The 17,881-nt window shown below is 36.4% G+C and overlaps 1 protein-coding gene across 1 annotated transcript in view; it reads right to left on the bottom strand.

Moving 5' to 3' along the window:
* The window catches only part of IL1RAPL1 (interleukin 1 receptor accessory protein like 1), a 1,349,174-nt gene that overhangs the window by 9,662 nt on the left and 1,321,631 nt on the right, over positions 1-17,881 (bottom strand). Inside the window, exons 9-10 of the mRNA XM_003924076.3 lie at positions 14,938-15,081; positions 257-427 (exon numbers count right to left, since the gene is read on the bottom strand). Coding sequence (XP_003924125.1) covers positions 257-427; positions 14,938-15,081 — 315 coding nt within the window. The remainder of the gene's footprint in view (positions 1-256; positions 428-14,937; positions 15,082-17,881) is intronic.

Genomic DNA, 17,881 nt, shown 5'->3' with positions numbered 1-17,881 from the left:
CCCAGTACAAATCTCTCATTTGGTTTCTTTCAATGTCAAGGCTAATAACATGAGATGCTTTATACAGTAATGGAATATCTTTTCTGAACTAGAAACATTAAATTTCATGGGAACACACAAAAACATTTCTTTCTTGGGAAACTAACAGATACAAATTTTGAAGTATAGAGCCAAACATTAAAATTCCTTGAAAAAGTGATGACTACACAGACATTCACATGAATATGCACACTCTCAAATGAAAACATTAACTTACTTCCAGTTGGGATTAAATCTCTATCTGGAATAAACAACTTATATCCATAATGCTTTTCAAGCATATCAGGTAGGATTTCAAGGGCAAACCGTTCTTCTTCCCCAGTCTCTTGATTCCACTGGTCAGGATCCACTTTGGTGTATGATAAGTATGCATCATAATCTTTATTGTCTGTCAAAATAAATAAAAATAAAAGTTGAAGTCACTACTCTACAAAGATAACAATAGGACATGAAAACATGCACATTTTTTCATAGACATCTTCAAATGTCCCATTTCTGAAAGACCAAAAAAGGAAGTCTTCATTAATTTTCATTAAGAGTTCAATAACGTCAAATATTCTAAAACTAGTTTGAAGGTACAAAGGGTTATATTATGGTTTGTTGCTGATGTTGTTGTTGTGAAAAAAGTAGAAGAAAAATCAACGAAGAGAGTAATGTAATGCAGACTTTCACTATTATTTTGTTTTGAGACTGAGTGTTACTCAGTTGCCCAGGCTGGAGTGCAGTGGTGTGATCTTAGCTCACTGCTACCTCCACCTCCCAGGTTCAAGCAATTCTCCTGCCTCAACCTCCTGGGTAGCTGGGATTACAGGTGCCCACCACCACACTTGGCTAAGTTTTGTATTTTTGGTAGAGACAGGGTTTCACCATGTTGACCAGGCTGGTCTTGAACTCCTGACCTCAGGTGACCTGCCTTCCTTGGCCTCCCAAAATGCTGGGATTACAAGTGTAAGCCACCACGCCTGGCCAACTTTCACCATTTTTGATGCACATATCATAGAGAATCTTGATTGCTTGTAAAAGCCATATGTTTGGATATCAGTATGCTCTTACTCTAAATCTTATGTTCCCCTGATCCTACCCTTGGCCATTTTACACAGTTGAAAAAAGAGACAGAAAACTGAGACTGACCTAATTGTGGAGGAATGATTTTTTAAATAATGTGTGATGTGTTGGTTTTCTGTTGGGGAGAAAATAAAACCAAACTTGGGATAATTAATTTTTTACTGAGACTCAGTTCTTGCACATGGGGACTGAGAATATTATTAAACTGAATGATTATAGGAAGACATGATTTTTCGGGTCTCCACCTATCTTACACATAAAATACTACAAGTTATTTTTCATCATGCTAATCAGTTTGTCCATAAGAATCAAAAAGTAGAATGTAAATAAAAGAAACTTAGTTTTAAAATCTAATTTTTCTCCTTACTCTTCCCCCTTTTTACATGAGAAAATTTCAAATGTTTGAGGACTACTATCATTTGTTATCTTTATATTAATTTTTCTAATATAGCATCTTAGCTTTCTCATTTGCTCTAAGAATAAGAACTCATTTATCCTCTTTCATCAATTTCCTTTTTAGAATAAGATATCAAGATTCATAGTTCACTTAAATTTTAAATACTGTCAATATGCTGAGTCTACCAGTATCAATGTCTTCAGCTACCTATTGTGTTTCCCTGATGATAGGCAGTGTATTGTTACTTGATGATGAGATCAAGTTAAATTGAAACACTCATAAATTTCAGAATAAAATGAACTCTGCATTAAGCACAGAACTTAAAATATTTGGGCCATAAAACATCAACAATAGAGGAACATTCTTGACTGTTGCTCTGGTGGCTTTGGGACAATCCTTTTGACTTCAAGGACACTAAAACTCACTTCCTGAGATTTATATATGTGTGTTAATTCTAGTAGTCTGATAAGTTTGAGCCTAGGCTTAAAATTATTTTAGAACCATATCAACCTGGATACCAGTAAGAACAGAACATTCAGAAATCAGAAGAGATGTAAACAACTGGTCCACTCATACTGGTAAATTTCAGATAACTATTAACTTTGCTTATATAACATTATGTTTCTGATTCCCCTTTTTCTTTCATGGAAACTTCTCTTCCGACTCATAAATACTGTCTTTCTGCAAGATGTTTTCTGTGGTCCACTTCAATTTTCTTTTAGCCCACTTTCCCTTAAAAGTATCATTTCCTTCCATAATATCAACTTCCATAACATCACTTCTGTGTAGATACCTCCTCAATTTGGATGCATGATCCTGTTTTATTTCTTCTGAATTATGATAGTCCCCCACTCCTACCTGTAACCTGAACACCTTAACTTGCATGTTCATCATGCACTTTACACTTCACATGCTCACAACATAACAGGCTTCCCATCTTGAACTGCAACTTCTCACTGTGATTCATGAAAAGACCCTAGGGTCTGTGTAAATGCCTCTAGGAAAATGGTTTTCAGACTTGAGCATGAATAACAAACACTTGGAGGGCTGGACCCCACCTCTAGAGTTTCTCATTCAGTAGGTGAAGAGTAGGTTCTGAGAATTTGTGTATTTATAGCAAACTCTCAAGAGATGCAGCTGCTGATTGAGGGACCACACTTCAATAAACTGTTCTAGAACAGCATGCAGAGGTCTCAATGACACCAAGCAACTGCAGTTATCTGCCAGGTACTTGGCCACAGGATCATAAAAACTAAACCTTGCCCCCTCAGCTCCATGATGGATGGTGCTAATAATTAGAGAAGATATACTCTCAATAAAATAGCTGAGAATTCACATTTTTAACAAAAAGGGGATAAAATTTTGCCTAGACTAATATATGAAGTAACCATATTAATCTTTTTTTTAAAATTGCATTTTAGGTTTTGGGGTACATGTGAAGAACATGCAAGATTGTTGCATAGGTACACACATGGCAGTGTGGTTTTCTGCCTTCTGTCCCCTCGCCTGTATCTGTCATTTCTCCCCATGCTACCTCTTCCCACCTCCCCGTTCCACCCCCATTTCCCCCCAAAGGACCCCAGCGTGTAGTGCTCCCCTCCCTGTGTCCATGTGTTCTCATTGTTCAACACCCGCCTATGAGTGAGAACATGCAGTGTTTGATTTTCTGCTCCTGTGTCAGTTTGCTGAGAATGATGGTTTCCAGGTTCATCCATGTCCCTACAAAGGACGCAAACTTATCGTTTTTGATGGCTGCGTAATATTCCATGGTGTATATGTACCACATTTTCCCTATCCAGTCTATCGTCGATGGGCATTTGGGTTGGTTCCAGGTCTTTGCTATTGTGAACAGTGCTGCAATGAACATTCATGTGCATGTGTCCTTATAGTAGAATGATTTATAATCCTTTGAATATATACCCAGTAATGGGATTGCTGGGTCAAAGGGGATTTCTATTTTTAGGTCATTGAGGAATCGCCACACTGTCTTCCACAATGGTTGAATTAATTTACATTCCCACCAACAGTGTAAAAGTGTTCCTATTTCTCCACATCCTCTCCAGCATCTGTTGTTTCCCGATTTTTTAATGATTGCCATTCTAACTGGTGTGAGATGGTATCTCAATGTGGCTTTGATTTGCATTTCTCTAATGAACAGTGATGATGAGCATTTTTTCATATGTTTGTTGGCCTCCTGTATGTCTTCTTTTGTAAAGTGTCTGTTCATATCCTTCACCCATTTTTGAATGGGCTTGTTTGTTTTTTCTTGTAGATCTGTTTTAGTTCTTTGTAAATTCTGGATATCAGCCCCTTGTCAGATGGGTAGACTGCAAAAATTTTTTCCCATTCTGATGGCTGCTGATTCACTCTACTGACTGTTTCTTTTGCTGTGCAGAAGCTGTGGAGTTTGATTAGGTCCCATTTGTCTATTTTGGCTTTTGTTGCCATTGCTTTTGGCGATTTGATCATGAAGTCCTTGCCTACGCCTATGTGCTGAATGGTTTTGCCTAGATTTTCTTCTAGGGTTTTTACGGTGTTAGGTCTGATGTTTAAGTCTTTAATCCATCTGGAGTTAATTTTGGTGTAAGGTGTCAGGAAGGGGTCCTGTTTCTGCTTTCTGCACATGGCTAGCCAGTTTTCCCAACACCATTTATTAAACAGGGAGTCCTTTCCCCATTGCTTGTTTTTGTCAGGTTTGTCGAAGATCAGATGGTTGTGGGCATGTTGTATTTCCTCTGAGGCCTCTGTTCTGTTCCATTGGTCTATATCTCTGTTTTGGTACCAGTACCATGCTGTTTTGATTACTGTAGCCTTGTAGTATAGTTTGAAGTCTGGTAGTGTGATGCCTCCTGCTTTGTTCTTTTTGCTTAGAACTGACTTGGCTATGCGGGCTCTCTTTTGGTTCCATATGAAGTTTAAGGTGTTTTTTTCCAGTTCTGTGAAGAAGGTCATTGGTAGCTTGATGGGAATAGCGTTGAATTTGTAAATTACTTTGGGCAGTATGGCCATTTTCACGATGTTGATCCTTCCTAACCATGAACATGGAATGTTTCTCCATCTGTTTGTGTGCTCTCTTATTTCGTTGAGCAGTGGCTTGTAGTTCTCCTTGAAGAGGTCCTCTACGTTCCTTGTTAGTTGTATTCCTAGGTATTTTATTCTCTTTGTAGCAATTGTGAACGGCAGTTCGTTCTTGATTTGGCTCTCTTTGAGTCTGTTACTGGTGTATAGGAATGCCTGTGATTTTTGCACGTTGATTTTGTATCCTGAGACTTTGCTGAAGTTGTTTATCAGTTTCAGGAGATATTGGGCTGAGATGATGGGGTCTTCTAGATATACAATCATGTCATCTGCAAATAGAGACAGTTTGATTTCCTCCTTTCCAATTTGAATACCCTTTATTTCTTTCTCTTGCCTGATTGCTCTGGCTAGAACATCCAGTACTATATTGAATAGGAGTGGTGAGAGAGGGCATCCTTGTCTAGTGCCAGATTTCAAAGGGAATGCTTCCCGTTTTTGTCCATTCAGTATGATATTGGCTGCTGGTTTGTCGTAAATAGCTTTTATTGTTTTGAGATACGTTCCGTCAATACCTAGTTTATTGAGAGTTTTTAGCATAAAGGGCTGTTGAATTTTGTCAAAGGCCTTCTCTGCATCAATTGAGATAATCATGTGGTTTTTGTCTTTGGTTCTGTTTATGTGGTGAATTACGTTTATGGACTTGCGTATGTTGAACCAGCCTTGCATTCCCGGGATGAATCCTGCTTGATCATGGTGGATGAGCTTTTTGATATGCTGTTGCAATCGGTTTGCCAGTATTTTATCGAAGATTTTTGCATCTATGTTCATCATGGATATTGGCCTGAAATTTTCTTTTCTTCTTGAGTCTCTGCTGGGTTTTGGTAGCAGAATGATGTTTGTCTTATAAAATGATTTGGGAAGGATTCCCTCTTTTTGGATTGTCTGGAATAGTTTCAGAAGGAATGGTATCAGCTCCTCTTTGTATGTCTGGTAGAATTCGGCTGTGAACCCATCTGAACCTGGGCTCTTTTTAGGTGGTAGGCTCTTAATTTCTGCCTTGACTTCCGACCTTGTTATTGGTCTATTCAGGGTTTTGGCTTCTTCCGGGTTTAGGCTTGGGAGGATGCAGGTGTCCAGGAATTTATCCATTTCTTCCAGGTTTACTAGTTTATGTGCATAGAGTTGTTTGTAATAATCTCTGATGATGGTTTGGATTTCTGTGGAATCTGTGGTGATATCCCCTTTATCGTTTTTTTATTGCATCAATTTGGTTATTCTCTCTTTTCTTTTTTATTAATCTGGCTAGTGGTCTGTCTATTTTGTTGATCTTTTCGAAAAACCAGCTCCTGGATTTCTTGATTTTTTGAAGAGTTTTTTGTGTCTCTATTTCCTTCAGTTCTGCTCTGATCTTGGTTATTTCCTGTCTTCTGCTTGGTTTTGAGTTTTTTTGATCTTGCTCCTCTAGCTCTTTCAATTTTGATGATAGGGTGTCAATTTTAGATTTCTCCTTTCTTGTCATGTGGGCACTCATTGCTATATATTTTCCTCTAGAGACTGCTTTAAATGTGTCCCAGAGATTCTGGTATGTTGTGTCTTTGTTCTCGTTGGTTTCGAAGAACATCTTTATTTCTGCCTTCATTTCATTGTTTATCCAGTCAACATTCAAGAGCAAGTTGTTCAGTTTCCATGAAGCTGTGCGGTTCTGAGTTAGTTTCTGCATTCTGAGTTCTAACTCGATTGCACTGTGGTCTGAGAGACTGTTTGTTATGATTTCCGTTCTTTTGCATTTGCTGAGGATTGATTTATTGCCAATTATGTGGTCGATTTTAGAGTAGGTGTGATGTGGTGCTGAGAAGAATGTATATTCTGTGGATTTGGGGTGGAGAGTTCTGTAAATGTCTATTAGGTTTGCTTGTTCCAGGTCTGAGTTCAGGTCCTGGATATCCTTGTTGATTTTCTGTCTCGTAACCATATTAATCTTAAATGACATTTAGGAATTGGTGCTATGACAGTTAGTTTTCTATCTCCTTATGTCTTCTGGATGTATTTATAGCATTTAAGTTAATATCTCCCAATTATAATGGAGTTGTTTGCAAGTAGATTATACTGGTAGAAAGCCTCTTTTGAGCATCTGCAGCACAATCCTCAAACCAATGGGGCACTTAAGTGATATCTAATTTCTCTCTTTCTCCAGAGTGTGCATCAGTGCAGTAATAGGTTAGGCATTTATTTACCAAAAGAAGCAAATCCATGATTTGAAAGTTGTCAGACTGGGAACACAGTACCAGATGGCATACTAAATTCAGCAATGTTTTTTTTTACTCAAAAGCATATGGATTATAAGGTATCTTCCCCTTTTTCAATTCCTAACTATATATGCATCTTGGATAGTACTTCTTAGATTGTTTTGATATAAGTAAGAACATAAATTGACATATTTTATGTGTATGAACCTAATGTGACTGGTGAAACTTCGAAAAAGCTGACATTCTTATAACCATGAAAAACAAAATTATACTAATATATTTTAAAGGATGGGGCTAGGATCATTTAAATTCAACTTTCATTTATAAACAGCTTAAAAGTAGTTATAGGTTGGTACAAGAGTATATTTCTTATTCTGAGCTTTATTCTCAAAATGCTTCTGTAATTTAAGCCATCAACTATAATTCTGTTCACAGCAGAGATGAAAAACAGCTGGTATACACACTGTTTGTAGTAATTCTTTATAATCTCAAATGTAGTCATTAAGTTACTCTTTCTTATGATTTTCAAAAGACACTGGCAGATATGCTCCACCAGAAAACCAAATCAAAAACCAAACAATAAAACCCAAGATACAATCATTCAACGAGTTGTTTGGTTACTTGAATTCAATCAACAGGTTCAGCAGATATCTCTTCTTGAATTGAATGAACTAACAGCTTTGATGTTTTATAAAAACATTATTGAGTGGAAAAAGGAAGTTTGGACTCTGTTGAGTTAACAAATAAGAACGTTAATTTAAAATACTAAGAAACCTTGATGAGGAAGGAAAGAATGGAATTATGTTCAGGAATAAAAAGAGGGTTTGGAAAGGTGTTAGATAAATGCAACTTTCTCTTTTACATATGAGAGGATAATATCCTCAATGTTCTTTAAAAGGACTAAGGAAGCAAGGAATCTGTGGGAATTTTTAGAATAACACAGCTTTTAAGAAAATGTACGTTGAAGACTCCCTTTTCAAGATGAAGGTAGTGGCTGTATTGGATTTGACTAGAAGAAGGATTTACTGACAATAGAAATGTTTTAAGTATGACATCCGGTTTGGGGGAGTTTTTAACCTCTAAACACTTATTGAATGGTTGTCAAATGTTTTTGGCAGTTGGCCATTCCTTTTTTTTTTTTTTTTTTTTTTGTTCTCAAGTATATATGAATCACATAAGTGAAAATGACTAGTGGCAGAGGACATCATTCAGTAAATGGATTCCTAAAATGAAACTGGAGGAGAGTTCAAATATAAATTGTATATTTCATCTTTTTTTAATCCTAAAAGTTGATTTTGTATGTTTAAGTGTGGCATATTATCACAGAAAACTGTGATAATTATAAATTTGCATTGATAAAATTTGAATAAATTATAGTTTTCAAAAAGTAAGCCACATTTCTTTTTATATCTCAGATGTGCCATTATATGCTTTCTCATATTTTGAAGATATGATTTTTCAAATAAAATCTCAGCAGAGATAGATCATATAACTTTGAATGAATAAACATTAAATTGTTAATGTTTTGATTTTATGATTATTGAATGTCATTGTCTTAATAAATTTTTCTTTTCATTTCAATTCTGCTATGACAACCTCTGGTAATAATTGTAAAATAAATTTGCTTGACTTGTATACTTTGAAGTATTTACAGTACTGTTCTAGTTCACATGTTTTGCCATCTGGTACTTTTCTGGATTATTTGAATCTATAAGTTCTGAAACACTTAAATTTGATACTAGTTAAAATATCTGTGGTATAATGTAGTGGATAAAACCCAGAAGCTTAGCTCAAATCTTGATTGTCATAACTTTTCATATAATTCATTTGAGACTATATTTCCTGATCTATAAAACAGCACCCTCCTAAAGATGTCTAAGATTAAATGAAACCCCATCATATAGCAAAATGCCTGGTCCAAAGGAGTCATTCTATACATGTTTATTTCCTTCTCTTGTATCCCTAAGACATATTCAGGCAACATAGATTCAGAAGTCTTAAGAGGATAAGCAGTAGCAGAATACTAAAGGGAGTACAAGCTTCGGGATAAGAAGGCTTGGTTCACACCATTTAACAGTTCATGATTTGAAGCAAGTCATATACCCAGAACAACTCTACATCTCTCCTTCTGGGATTGAAAAACTTGTTCTAGCTTCTAAAGATTATTCCTGTACATGTAAATGGTCTACCTACCACTTACCCCACCCCTGCCCCCGCAAAAAAAATAATCAGCCAAAAATCCCTATAAGGTTTTTCAGTAATTTACAGAGGTATTATGTTTCACTGATGGACACGAGGACAATAATTCCTGAATCTATGAATAGAGAGTGACCTTGTAATTGAAAGAGAAAGAAAAAGAAATTCTATGGCCTAAGAGTTCATAAATGTCAATGGACTTAATACACCTGAAATAGAACAGATGTTCATATTTTCTGAGATGAAGGTGGAGATTATAAAAAATTGCTCTAACTAATTTTGTTCAATGCCTGTAATAACTTCCAATGTAGAACTAGGAGATCTCTTTATTCATCTTTAAAATAGGATTCATGTTAGTGATTACAGTGTTCTTACAAGCTTGCCCTGCCATCCTTATGAGTAAGTATGACCCACATACTTCATAGTCAGAGAAGAAAAAAAGGCAAAAACAACAACAAAAAACATCTTCCACTCCGAAAAAATTATATAAAGCAGGATTATAAACTTTAAACAAAACTTGAAGGGATACTCCATTCAGAGACATGGAGGAGCAAAGGAGCCTGATACTGTCGTGATGGTTTTTTAAACTATATTGCTTTTTAAAATATATCCAACATAAATGGTGGTAGTACTTTATTAGTATAAGTTCTACTCTAAACACAGTAGGTTGCCCATATAAGGATGGTCAGCAAGTATTTAATTAAAATAAGGCAGCACTCCAGAAGCAGTCACTACAAGCATTTAAACTATATTTTTGATCAAAAGTAGATGCTTCATAAATTAAAACAATGGACATTAGAAATCAGGTTTCATTGCTAAAGATAGTGGCTTTTTACTGCTTATAATGGGTCTTAGAAATGGTATCTTCATGGTAAAATCAGTGTTAAGCAAGACATGAATTACTTAATCCAGTTTAGAAAGACATCCTCACCCTCACAGAAATCTAGCAGGGCCAGTGGTCTGCCCACTCAGAGAAGATCTTCTAGGCTTAATTCCAAAAAGGTCGTGATGAAAACTATTCTTGGATGTCAACAGAAGGTAAATCCAGTCTTACTACTGGAGTATTGCCATATTTGCCTTGGGAGAAAATCTCTTGCGAGGTTTCTGAAAAGCATGCACACACACACATTCGCACATGCACACAAACACACACATGAACAACAGAATTGGAACTTCTTCTGGTTTATAAGTTGAGTGATAAGGCTGTGTGCTAATAAATATCCATGTGGCAGAATTTGTCCAAACTTTCTTTCATTTTATTGTGGAATCAAAGTGGTAGGGGGATAGCTAATCTCCCCTTAACCACTGTGGTTCCTTCATTTCCCCCCCAAAACTGAGAATTATGCATGATTGCACTGTCTTAGTGTCTTTCTCAATAGCTGTGTTATTCCAAAGACTAACATCTTATTCTAAGTAGAGTTCTGCATGTTGAGATCCCATGAGGGTGGCAATGCTACAAAAGTGAGGTAGGTCGTCCTTTGATAGCAATGGCTTTCTGAGCTAAGTCAAGACTTGTTCTAGCAGGCAAAATGGGGGAATTAAAAAAAGAACAGCAACTTTGTACTTAGAAAGATAATTCTGTTAGAATGTGAAGGATGAAATAGAGGAGTACAGAACGAAAGCAAGAGGGTAGTGTAGGAGGCTTGGACAAAGCTGTTGTAATTAAGGGTAAGGAAAATATATTTGAGAAGTGCAGTTGACTGATCTTGATGACTAATTGGAAATGGCACATGAGAAGAAAGTGAGGCCAGTGAGGTAGAGGATGATACTAGGAACTGAGGTGTAAAATTGAGGATGACGAGGAATGAGGAGTATGGAGGGGAATGTTGTAGCATTAGAAATACTAAGGACTGAATCCAAGGGACACAATAAAATAAAAGGTTATGTAGCGTGGAACAAGGAGTGATGTGAATGAACTGAAAGAGAAAAGCATCAATATGTTCTATCTTGAAAAAATATTAGAATCCTTCTCTATCATAATCCTTCTGATAAAGAACTGATATAGCCAGGTAATGCCTTTTGTAATGACTCAAAAGGAACTCAGTGAATGTGGCCCTGATGCCAGAAACTCCATATTCAAGTCTGATGAAATGGCTGTAAATCTTGGAATTCAGAGCCACTTACATACACCTGAGCTTAAGTTCTGTCTTTCTAATTGTATGATTCTCTGATGATGGATAAAGTAGTCAACTCATCACTTGTTATTCAATAAATGGCCATTGAATCTATTATGATCATATTGCTATATAGTAGAATATTACTAAAAATTTTTCCCTGGTTATTTTTCATTCTTTGCCTTATCTTACTTCCAAAAGTATTTTACGAATTATCCTTTCAGGGAAGGTAAATATAGTAGCCAAAAATAAAGAAGGCATTGCTTAGGTTTGACTCTAAAGTATACTTTTTAAAAGCCAAGACAAAAATTTACAAAGACTTGGGTTTTGTTTGATAGCCATCTCTGCTTTGAAAGAGGAAAAGGCTTGCAGAGCTTGGAAGCATGGGATTTGATTATGTCAGAGAAGTTTTTCACTATTGGAAGAGTAGATAATTATTTGACCATGAAAACATGTATGGGAAGCTCTAAGGGGCTATGAATAAAGTTTAGAGCCTGCAAGGGTTTCTGAGAAGGGGCCCTCGGGGGCTCAGAGAGGAGAAGAGGATAACAGAATTTCCTAGGGTTTGAGGAAGAATCGGAGAAGAGTGAGGATTTGTGTCAAGTTGCCCAAGGAAAATCTTGGGAAACTGTAAACTTTATAGAGAAATCCTGCACTCAGCATGGAAACTATATATGAAAGAGGCAAAGGATAAAGAAGGTGATTACTTTTTTTTTTTAAGTGGGAAGGTGGGCATATGTGTAGCAGAGCTAATGAGACTAGAAATACAGATAAGAATGTCTGAAATTCCCAAGGGAGAAACATCTGGGCAAGTATGTGAAACTTTTGACTGGAGGTCATGATAAGGATCTTGGCCTTGAGCAGCCAGTGCTCAATGTGTCCAAAGACCAGGCGGTAGTATCTCAAGTGAGGAAGGGATGGCATATGCACCAGGTAACTTTCTCCTTTACCGGAGAGCTATATATGAGTTCCCTAAAAACAGGTTTAAACAAGAGTAAAAGAGAAGAAGGGAAATGGAATATCCCAATTTTCAACTGAGTGTGAACCCACAAGAAGCTGAATTCCAAACCAGAAGTGAATGAGTAATCTTCAAGTAGCAAGGTTACGAGTTTTTTTTTCTCAGTAGAAATAGGAACTTGAGAGCCAAGTTGAATGGTTTTAAAGCAATGGAGAATTAAAGAAAGTTGCATTTATGCACATCTAACTTTTGTTAAGATACAGATTTTAAAGTTGCTATATAATTATTTGTACTGTTGTGTGGTTCTGATAAAAGTGTTTCCGGAAGTTCTAGAGGTTAAGTGAGATGCAGCAGGAGACAGGAGTTAAGAGTGGGCCCCTGTCCACCATTTCAGCAGGACCAAGTGTGCTTTATAATACAGGGAGGCTGTACATGTGATTGCAGTTCTAGTAATAATTTCTTCCCATAAAACCATATGAACAATCACTGTCTTGACAGTCTTTGCTTTTTTCTCTCCTTTTAGGGAAATAACTTGTACACTGACATTACCCAGCTGACAAGTCTGTTATCTTGGTTTTCTTTGGGCCTAATGAATTTTCAGTGGCGTTTCAAGAAAAGCCCTAATAGTTAGACCCCCAATTGTGCTTAAGATGGCCCTAGCGACAGAGTTCTAAGAATTGCTAAGCATTTATTAACTAAATTGGCTTTCTGAGAGAACCTTCTCATCTGTTAGAATACTGTTTGTTAGTGTTTGTCTGCTTTGTTTACTTACTTAAAACACTTTTTAAAAAACTGAGGACCCAGCAGCTTCAGAATAGCAATGAAATCTGGTAAGGCTATCCAAGTCATTCACTGAAGTGTTTACAATTAGCAGGACTCACTAAAAGAGACTTCGAATCACCAAAAATCAAAATCAAAGTATATGATTTGTGTTTTTTTCATTATATTCCACCATTTTCTACATTCAGAAAATGACAGATTACTGCCCTAGAAATTGATGGTTTGGTAAAATCATTCATATCATTGAAAACCCAAAATAAACATTCAAAACAGGGTTAATAGAAAAGGGGATATGTGTTTAGATAATCTGCTGTTTCAAATACCGTGTACTGTACTAATTGTGCAAACAACAGCAGATCTTTAGATTATACTGAACATACGAAAATAAAAAAAAATAAAAATAATAGTGTCCAATGAGATAAAGGCTTTTGGGAATAGACTTATTTTCAAATCCCATCTTGGCCACTTACAGTAATATTTGTATTATCTTCTTGAATAAGTTCTTTAACCTCTGAAAGTCTCAGTTGCCTTATCAGTAAAATGGAGATTGTAATATTGACCTCAGCATGTTTGTGAGGTTTAACAAGAATGACTTCAAGAATGCCTAGCACTGTGCTTGGTACCCATTCAACAGTAGTTCTGACAATGGCAATGTCCTTATATTTCCTTAAAGCAGCAGCAAAAATAATAGTGATAATTTGTATCAATAGGCAAGAAAGTTAAAAACAAATAGGCAAATTGGCAATTAAAAACTTGAGAAAAAAATAGTTTTGCTGCAGCTCAGACTTCACCCTAATGGGAAGAAGAGAAGGTTGAACTGAGAGGAGTGTTAGGCATTGTGAATAAACCACTTCTTTCTACGATCTACAAAACTACAGTTTTGCTTGTGGATTTATTATTCCAGAGGACCCTGGAAACATGGCAACATAGGCAATTGCCTGATTTTCCTTTATACGATTTAGCGCAAAACTGACAATCACTGAAAAAACAGAATATAAATATGAGGGCAGGTGCAGTGGCTCATGCACTTTGGGAGGACGAGGCAGTGGATCACCTGAGGTCAGGAGTTCAAGATTAGTCTGACTAACATGGAGAAACCCCGTTTCTACTAAAAATATGAAAAATTAGCTGGGCATGGTGGTGGGCGCCTGTAATCCCAGCTACTCTGGAGGCAGAGGCAGGAGAATTGCTTGAACCTGAGAGGCAGAGATTGCAGTGAGCTGAGATTGCACCATTGCACTCCAGCTTGGGCAACAAGAGTGAAACTCCACCTCAAAAATAAACCGAAAAAATGGTGAAGAAAAACCTTTGTCATCTGTACTATTCATTGTCAGTTTGCATATGCTTCCCATATTGCTGCTTTATCTTATGTTTTTAAAAAATGAGCAAAAGGAAAATAAACAAAGTCTAATGTGGAGTTTAGGGAGCTCAATTTTAAGGACTCCAAATTCCTCTTAGATTGTATACATATTCATTGATGATCAGAAGCAAATACTAATTATGATTTCCACAAAACAATATTTATTTGTTCACTTAGAGTAAAAATATTAGATGCATTACTATGAAATCAATGTGCTTGTGCATTTTTCTGTTGGTCTACACTTGGAATAAAAATTAGCCTATTTAAATATAGCTAAATAAACAAGATTGAAAAGACTGCTTGAGGAATTTAAAAAACTCAGTACAGTTTATTATAACTGATCAGTCTAAACAGGAACAAATTGAGATTCACTTCAAACTACTGGGCTAGAAAACACCATTAAAGAGAGGCTCCTTACCTATGAAAAATTAAAACTGGCCTTTCAGTCCTGATTACAAGGTGAGAGAAAATGAACACTCTGATGGCACTGCAATCAGTGTTTGTAATTTGTAAGTGTTGTTTGGAATACAATTCTAAAATGGGTAGGTGTTGCTTTACAACTTTCAGAGGAAAATACCTACAGTATTGGCTCTAAAGTATCACACACATATTTCTGCACAAAAGAGAAATTTACAAACTGAGCATTGAAAGAATATGAGCTGCTGCCAGTGATTATGCAGGTAACCTATTTTCCCCTCAATAAAACGAAGACAGGAAACACACTAGAACACTTAGAAAGAACAATAAAAGAACCAACATCCTACCTCCATCCAACTCTTCAGCTCCAAAATGATTCCTGTAGAAGAGCATGATTTCTATCTTGTAACACTTGTAGATGGTCACCAAACATACAAGCAGCAAGAGGATAGCACCAAGCCCTCCAGCAAGTTCCACTGTGTACATTAGCTCTAGAAAGAAAAATAAACCACAATGGGGAATTGTATCGTATTCACATCCAAAATCATAAATTAAATTCAAATTGATTTCACATTTTCCTGGATGAGATCAGATGTGGGTAATGGATTAACACAACCCCTTTTCTTTTGGCATGAGAATTTGACCTTTTGATAACTTTCTAGCTTTGTTTCCTTGGTAACTAGATAAGGTGGTATGTGATAACTAAGTTGCTAAGCAACATCGCTTGTGGTAAAAATGAACCCTGGTTGGTAGCTTGCATTTGGACTAAGAGAATTATAAACATCTAATTGGAAACTATAATATTGGGCTTACCAGAGTGTCATAACTCTCTTATATAAATATATCCCTTGGAGAGATCCTGGAAGCTATGCTTATGGGGTTGATAAAATAAATATTGGTTCCTGTGGATATGAAGTTTTTAAGCCAGGATGACATTTGCCCTCTCCCAGTGTGAATCTTGATCCCTGTCACTTGAGCTGTCACCTGTGGGTTGGGGGCCAAAGGGAGGTGAGGGGTCAAACAGCACAGTTCCAGTAGAGCACTGTGGATTGTTGCATAGACTGTTAGGAAGACTAATGACTACTGTCTGCTGACTCCTGCCAGGAGCAATGGCTCCTGTGCTATATCTCTCTGAATAGAGTGATACCAAGGCGATCTACCATAATCTTGCAGACTGAATGTTTTTGGGGCTTAAGAAGTACCAAGGTGATCTACCATAATGTTGGAGGCTGAAAGCTTTTTGGCTTTAAGAAGTAGGCCTCTTAGTGGATGGGATAGTATATATGTTGGTGGTGTTTTATTTTCATGCAGCCATTTAGTTCTTTAAATTTTAATCTGCTTCCCCTTTTACCAGGCACGTTACTACATTCTATCCAAAAAAAGTAATTTTCTTGATACTCACTATATACAAGTTCTCCTTTTTCTATCAACATCTACATTAGAGCAAAACTTATCAGGAAAACTTGGGGGTAAAATATTTTGTTATCCTTTCATTCTTTAGAGCCATGGACATTTTAACAAAAATAAGAATACTGCTATTTAAAGAGTAAGCCATCATGCACAGATTTTGAAACTCACTTTAACTAAGTGTTGTCCTTAATCATCATAGCCCAAATGTTGTTACTGATGGGTAGTCATCGTTCCCTGTAGTTGACAACTACCTTGAAAAGCACTAGTTTCCTTAATTACAATAAAATATAAACATTTCTGAAATTAAAGCTGTAAAATAATGTTATTCTCCATTCTGTAATTCAGAATCCACCAATAAACTATCTAATTTCATAACACAGTCATTGTAAGCTTAGACTGAGGACTTTAAAATAATCCATGGTTTTGCCGGTAACAAGTTTCCTCAGATTATAAAATCACTCCTGATTTCTCACAAATGGGGTGAAATCATGATGGGACTGGTGTAGTTTGAGTGAAAAATAATCTGAAAAGCATGGGCATCATTTTCTCACAAGAACACTGTGTATGTGTGTGTTGGCATGTGATGTTACTCTTCCTGTAATAATTACAGAAAAAAAAAATCCTCAGGCCGGGCACAGTGGCTGACACCTGTAATCCCAGTACTTTGGGAGGCCAAGGCAGGTGGATCACCTGAGGTCAGGAGCTCAGACCAGCCGGCCAACATGCTGAAACCCCATCTCTACTAAAAATATAAAATTAGCCAGGCATGGTGGTGGGCACCGTAATTCCAGCTACTTGGTAGGCCGAGGCAGGAGAGTCGCTTGAACCCAGGAGGCAGAGGTTGCAGTGAGCCGAGATCATGCCACTGCACTCCATCTGGGGCAACAGAGTGAGACTCCATCTCAAAAATAATAAAAAAAAAATCCTCATTCATATTTCCTATTATCTAGCCCTTGATTTCTAATTCTATAGTTTAATAAAAAACATATTAACTACTGTTTAATCAAGCGTATTTTTCTGTAATTATTAAAATTAAATGGGAAATCAAAGAAAATCTTATTTAAAATGATTGAACTATATGCATTTAAGAAATAAAATATAAAGCGAGATCAAATATTTTCAAGCCTAAGTAAATTAATACGAAGTGTGAAACACCGAAAAATACCTCCAGCAGCTTATCTGATTAACATTGTGAAGAACCACACAAGACAGTACTACAAAAGTACCAGTAATGAAGTACAAAAGGCTCCTCATATAATGTTTTCCTACTATTATATGAACAGAAAAGTGAGTGGCTAATACTGTGGGGATAGATTGGGTCTTGTTCACTCAAGATAATAAACTCCCCCATACACAGAAGCCTGTGTAAAATTCTAACTTACGCCCACAGGGTGATTTATGCATCAGAAAAATACAATTTTAAATATACTGGATATAATGTTAGAAATAAGCATTTAGACAATGGCTTCTTTTAAGATGTTCTAATTTAGTATATTAAACACTTGGAATTTACCACTCAAAAATTTCTTGCATTAAAAAAAAAAATGGAAAAATAATCAAGAACACTTAGCTTCCATTCCTAAACATTGCTAGTGAGAGTAACCAATGATATACCACATTGTAAAATTTGGGGTAATTTCTAATAAAACTAAATATACATCTACTATATCAATAGCAATTCCACTCCTAGGTATTTGTCCAAGAGAAATATAAGCAGATATCTGCAAGAAGAGTTGTATGAGAATGCTCAGAGTAGTCTTATTTATTCACAGCAGCCACAAATAGAAACAACCTAAATGTCCCATTATCAGGAAATGTTGAACAAAATATTGTATGTTCATATGATAGAATATACTCAGCAATAAAAGTAATAAACTACTG

This window comes from Saimiri boliviensis, chromosome X (assembly GCF_048565385.1).
Source record: "Saimiri boliviensis isolate mSaiBol1 chromosome X, mSaiBol1.pri, whole genome shotgun sequence".
In the NCBI taxonomy this organism is placed as follows: Eukaryota; Metazoa; Chordata; class Mammalia; order Primates; family Cebidae; genus Saimiri; species Saimiri boliviensis.
The sequence above is the reverse complement of the archived record's forward strand: the minus strand, read 5'-3'. Positions and strand labels throughout refer to the sequence as shown.